Source organism: Bidens hawaiensis, unplaced genomic scaffold, assembly GCF_021521415.1.
Source record: "Bidens hawaiensis isolate Kalapana, Puna unplaced genomic scaffold, B.hawaiensis_p1.1 tig00014741_1, whole genome shotgun sequence".
Classification (NCBI taxonomy): Eukaryota; Viridiplantae; Streptophyta; class Magnoliopsida; order Asterales; family Asteraceae; genus Bidens; species Bidens hawaiensis.
The window spans coordinates 406,009-412,008 of NW_027492298.1; the positions used below are offsets into that span (position 1 = coordinate 406,009).

Sequence of the window (6,000 nt, forward strand, 5' to 3'; positions counted from 1 at the left end):
AAGCTCATCAGAAGTTACAATGGAACGGAGTTCAAGAACTACCAAATGGAGATGTTTTGTTTGCAGAAAGGGATTGAACATCAGTATAGCGCACCATATACTCTGCAACAAAATGGGGTAGCTGAAAGGAAGAACAGAACTCTAATCGAAGGCGCTAGGACTATGCTGGCAGACGCTAAACTTCCCGTGGTGTTCGGGGCCGAGGCTGTCGCCACGGCCTGTTATATCCTTAATCGTGTTTTAACTGTTAAAAGATTAAATAAAACCTGTTATGAACTTATGCATGGTAGAAAGACAAACCTAAAAGGTCTTGAACCTTTCGGGTCCCCATATTCGATATTAAAGACTAACTCTAAATTTGGTGAGAAAGCTGACGAATGTATTTTAGTTGGCTATGTAGTTGGGACACCCAACAGAAGAGTCTTTAATTTATCAAACAGCAAGGTTGAGGTGGTCTGTAATACTAACATTACTAGTTACAAATCACCAAGGCCTAGCATGGGACCAGCGGAAGCTTTCGACTATGATAAGCTATTCAAATCTTTTAATATGCCTTACTTGAATTTTGCAGACATAGATGAGAAGATGGCCACTCAGATGCTGTTAGACGAAGAGGAGGCCATTGTGCAACGTCCCCAACATAATGAAAATCAACCTATCATGTCAAGTGCGGTTGAAACTCCAGCTGTCTCAACTGAAGATAATTTCTTCAATCCATTTCACACTCAACACCACTTAGATGAACTCTCTTCAAATCTTGAGAATGATCTGTAAGTTGGTCATGTACAAACTACCAAAATCCATAAGAATCATCCTTTGGAGAACGTGATCGGTAATCCTTCTGATGGTGTGTGTACTAGAAGAAGTTTGGATAAAAACACATGTGTGTATGCAAGCATTAAAGACACTGGTATCATAAATGAATGCATGTATGCCTGTTTCATCAGTCAGATTGAACCAAAGAATTGTCAAATGGCACTGAAGGATAGCTCGTGGGTTGAAGCCATGCAGGAAGAACTGGCATAGTTTGAAAAAATGGAAGTATGGCAATTAGTTGAAAAACCAGAAGATGTGAATGCTATCGGTACGAAGTGGGTATTCAAGTGTAAGAGAGATGAAAAGGGAGTAATCATTCGCAACAAGGCAAGAATGGTAGTCAAAGGGTTTAATTAACATGAAGGAATTGATTACAACGAAGTGTTTGCTCCTGTGGCAAGATTGGAGGCAATTCGACTGTTCCTGGCATTTGCTGCACACAAAGAGATGAAAGTGTTCCAGCTGGATGTTAAAAGTGCGTTTCTTAATGGAAAAGTCGATGAGGTGGTATATGTCGAACAACCTCCGGGTTTCCCTGACCCAGATTTTCCTGATCATGTGTACAAACTCAGCAAAGCATTATATGGTCTACATCAGGCACCACGAGCCTGGTATGCAACTCTTTCAGATTACTTTCTAGAGAATGGGTTTGAGAGAGGGAAGATCGACAGTACTTTGTTTGTAAAAAGAAAAGGGGGTGATTTTCTTCTCGTCCAGGTCTATGTGGACGACATTATATTTGCTGCGTCACGAGTTTCCATCTGTCAGGAGTTTGAAAAAGTCATGAAGAAAAGGTTTGAGATGAGCGCCATGGGGGAATTAACTTTCTTTCTGGGTTTACAGGTAGATCAGAAGAAGGATGGCATGTTCATTCGTCAAACTAAATATGTCCACGATGTCCTCAAGCGATTTAAGATGGACGACTCCACCCCGTTTGACACTCCAATATGTGTGAATCACAAACTGGGTGCTGATTCAGAAAGTGATGACGATGTGGATCCCACTTAGTATCGAGCAATTATAGGTTCCTTAATGTACTAACTGATTCTAGACCTGATATTATATTTGTAGTTTGACTTTGTGCTCGTTTTCAGGCAAACCCAAAGGAATCACACATGAAGGGAGTGAAGAGGATTTTGCGGTATATTAAAGGAAAGCCCAAGTTGGGTCTCTGGTACCCAAAAGGAGGATAACTGGATTTGGTAGCATACACCGACTCTGACTATGGAGGATGCAATCAGAACAGGAAGTCAACAACCGGTGGATGTCAGTTTCTTGGAGGAAGATTGGTGTCGTGGCAGTGCAAGAAACAAACCTCTGTAGCCATATCCACCTGCGAAGCAGAATACATGGCAGCATCGAACTACTGCTCCCAGATTTTATGGATACAACAACAAATGCGCGATTATGGTCTGAATTTCACTCAAACTCCTATTTGCATTGATAACACTGCTGCTATCTCAGTAACTAACAATCCCGTTAAACATAGTAAAACTAAACATATTGACATTCGTCAACATTTTATACGGGATTGTGCTGAGAAGAAATTAATTGTGCTTGAAAAGGTTGATTCACTGGATAATTTTGCCGATCTTTTTACAAAAGCGTTTAACCGATCCCGTTTTCAAAACCTTGTTGAGCTTAATGGGATGATCAATCCCGAGTAACCTTATTTTCTTAAAAAAAACATCACTATCGCTGAAAATTATGTCGGTAGCTTAAGTTTGAAAGACATATTCTTGAATATGTTTGGTCCTTACATCTACATGTAGATTATAAGGATAGCCATTGACCTAATAACTGAAAGCGACCGGGGCGGTTATGATGGGTTTTATTCCTTCGCTGAAAATTAGTCGATCATACTTAGTCGGAAGGACACATATTTATATGTGGTTGGTCCTGCTGATCCACTGGATCTTCGGGATAGCCGTTTACCTAAAGACTTTGACTTGATTGGGGCGTCTGAATTTAAATTTGTTTTTAGGGAAATGATATACTTTTTCAGGCTATAACTTCGCAAGAAGTTTCAATATTGGTGTTAAAAGTGAAAATTGATCCAACCTTGGAAAGTGATAGATAAATTGATTTTGTGTGCCTAACCGGGGAAGTTATTATGGCTAAAAGACTCTAGAACAGTCATTGTATGTTATGGTAGCTTTCTATGGTGCATAAAAGTAGAAGTGATACAAACTAAAACTACTCGATTTACTGTGGAGTGTCATTCTGAAATGTGCATGTCTCCACATATATCTCTCTGAATGATAGGCAGAAAAGTGATCAACCAGTCATACACAAGCCCGTGAGTGTCTTGATTCCCCGCAAAGATTGTGTTAGTATTCTGCAGTGATCCAGATTCGGGACTTGCAGGCCATCATTATAGTTACAAAAAAAATAAAAAATAAATAAAAAATAAAAAAAATAATAATAATAATACAGATTATTATTATGACTTACTAAGTTCATCAAGTCACAAATATCAAAGATATAGCATCAACTGAGTCTTGTGAAAGCAATTTAAAAGTGTCAAAGAGACGACTCGTGCATAATGATTGATCAGACACTATGGGTCGAAGTCAACTCGGGGTGACCTGGGGAAAGCCAAATACGCCTTGAGAATAGATAGGAGGCATAACAATCTCTCATGTGATGTCCATCTTAATTTTGAGCTTAACTGAACCTAATCCGTATCACAGAAGCAATGAAAACCATACTAAGTTTTATACCTACCTACAACCTGTTTCTCTATGTCATAATAACGCTGAACATGGATCTGTGTGACAGCCTCTTAATCAGTATGATTCCTGTTCGGATCTTTTCTAAAAACATGCTGGGGTTCTACAAGAATGAAATTTGATCCCGTTTCCTTTATTTAATATTGGCTCAGTTGAGATTGATAAATAGAAGTGATGATGAGTTTGCGAGATGGGTTGGAAAGATCGTGTGGAAGGAAAGTGTGAAAGATAAAAAGTTTGAGCTTCTGAAGCCTCAAAAAGGGAAGCTGATTGAAGATAAGGAACGTGGAATGCGGGCTGATGGCAAGCCATGGATGGTGATGAAGTACAAGCCGATTCGTTGTTTGAAAGAGGTTCATATGAAGCTAATGCCCAAGGATGTGTTGAAGGATCTCAAGTGGTGGTATGTTGATTGTCAAACCGCTGAAGCTGTAATGAAAGATGAAGACGAACACGAGATCCTGAGAGTGTATGGTCCAATTAACTTGGTTAACTTGTCTCAAGCTGATTTGCAGGTACTTAATGATAAGAAGATTTTCTATATTCCTGTGTGGAAAGATGAAGCAAAGAAGTATCAGAGGGTGGTCTCTATCTGTGTGAGACAGGGCGTTCATGCTTGAAGATGTCTGGTACGTGATTTTTGGATTACAAGACACGGCGAAAGTGTTAGAGATATGAAGCTACTGCCAAGGGGGGGTCTGTTGGTGCATGATGCCAGTAGTTCATTTATCTCGTGTTTATTTGTGTCTGTAATCGTTACATTGTTTGTTTTGTGTTGAACATGTTTTTCTTGCTTTTATGTTTAGCGAACTTGGGTAGCGAAGTTAGGAAAACTTTGCCTAGCATGTTAGGCGAAGTTGTCGTATTATTAATACCTTAACTTCGGCTCACTTCAGATAACTTTTGACGGCTGAGTTTTGGTGACACTCTGGTGTTACGTGTTTGGTCTTTGGTTATTACCTTTGCAATATAACAAGTATTCCTCTATACTCATGTGTTTACGTGTGATTTACGTGTTCATCGTGTTAGCACTCGTATCGTATACGTAGGGGATTCCGCACCCTCGTATCGTATACTCCTCGTGTTACATACCTGAAAAGACATGTAATTGATTAAACTCGTATCGAACTTCTTGAACTTCCAACTCTTCAACAAGCTTCCCCACACTTGGTGTTTGCTGCACAAAACTCAAAACGACACTTAGTACAAGACTCAACAAAATGAAAACAAACTGGACAGACACATACAAACCCCAGATTGCCTCCCGTAAGCGCTAAATTTCATGTCTACAGCTCGACAGTGCCTCGAACTCAATTGTCTTCATAAACCGGTGAAGTCACAATGAAACTCACCGATTCCTTGTCCATCTCGTGTATATCTTTCACCTCCAAATATGGCTTCAATCAATAGCCATTTACCACTTGCCTCAAATGATCATCAAAATCCTCAATCCCGTACTGACCATGATTGCCAACTCTAACAACCGAATACGGGCCCGTCCACTTACTTTTCAACTTATCCGGAAAGAGCTTCATCCTTGTATTGTATAACCAAACCTTTTGACCAACTTCAAAATTCTTCAACCGGATGTTAGCAGACGCACAATCGTATGCCTCGTCTCTTAACTCCTTGTCCATCGTGAACTTTCATCATCTTTTCCTTGTAAGCGAACGTACAATCGTATGCCTCGTCTCTTAACTCCTCAATCTCGCACAAAGCCAACTTCCTCGCCTTACTTGCATCATCATAATCCATGCTAACCTATTTAGTAGCCCAAAACGCTCTTTTTGCGATTTCTACCAGTAAATGGCAACCCTTTCCATACACAAGTCTATAAGGAGTGGTCCCAATTGGCGTTTTATAAGCGGTTCGGCAGGCCCATAGAGCATCGGTCAACTTAGTTGACCAATCCTTTTGGTACGTCCGAATGGTTTTCTGTAAAATATGTTTGATTTGCCTATTGGAAACCTCAACTTGTCCACTCGTTTGTGGTTGGTAAGGAGTTGCAATCCTATGATCAACACTATATCGTTTAAGCAATTTCCCGAAGTAAAGTTCTTAAAATGAGATCCCCCATCACTTATGATGGTTCGTGGGACTCCAAATCTAGAAAATACGTTACTTTGAATAAAATTGCAAACGACTATGTGATCATTCGTCCTCGTGGCTATTGCCTCAACCCATTTAGAAACGTAGTCGACGGCCACTAGGATGTACAAATTACCGTTCAAATTCGAAAACAGGCCCATGAAATCGGTCCCCCAAACATCAAAAATATCAACTACTAGGATCGGGTTCAAGGGCATCTCATCCCTCTTAGAAATGCTCCCGAGTTGTTGACACTTTAAACAATGTGTCGCGAACTCGTGAGCATCCTTAAACAATGATGGCCAAAAGAAACTACTCGTAAGGAATTTCCGAGCAGTTTTCTGGCCACTAAAATGACCACCAC

At 40.1% G+C, this 6,000-nt stretch overlaps 1 protein-coding gene across 1 annotated transcript in view; it reads right to left on the minus strand.

Moving 5' to 3' along the window:
- LOC143547575 (uncharacterized) overlaps positions 1–5,185 on the minus strand; it is a 48,773-nt gene extending 43,588 nt beyond the window's left edge. The window contains exon 1 of the mRNA XM_077038970.1: positions 4,974–5,185. Within this exon, the coding sequence (XP_076895085.1) occupies positions 4,974–5,185 (212 nt within the window). The remainder of the gene's footprint in view (positions 1–4,973) is intronic.
- Between the last annotated feature and the right edge of the window lie 815 nt (positions 5,186–6,000).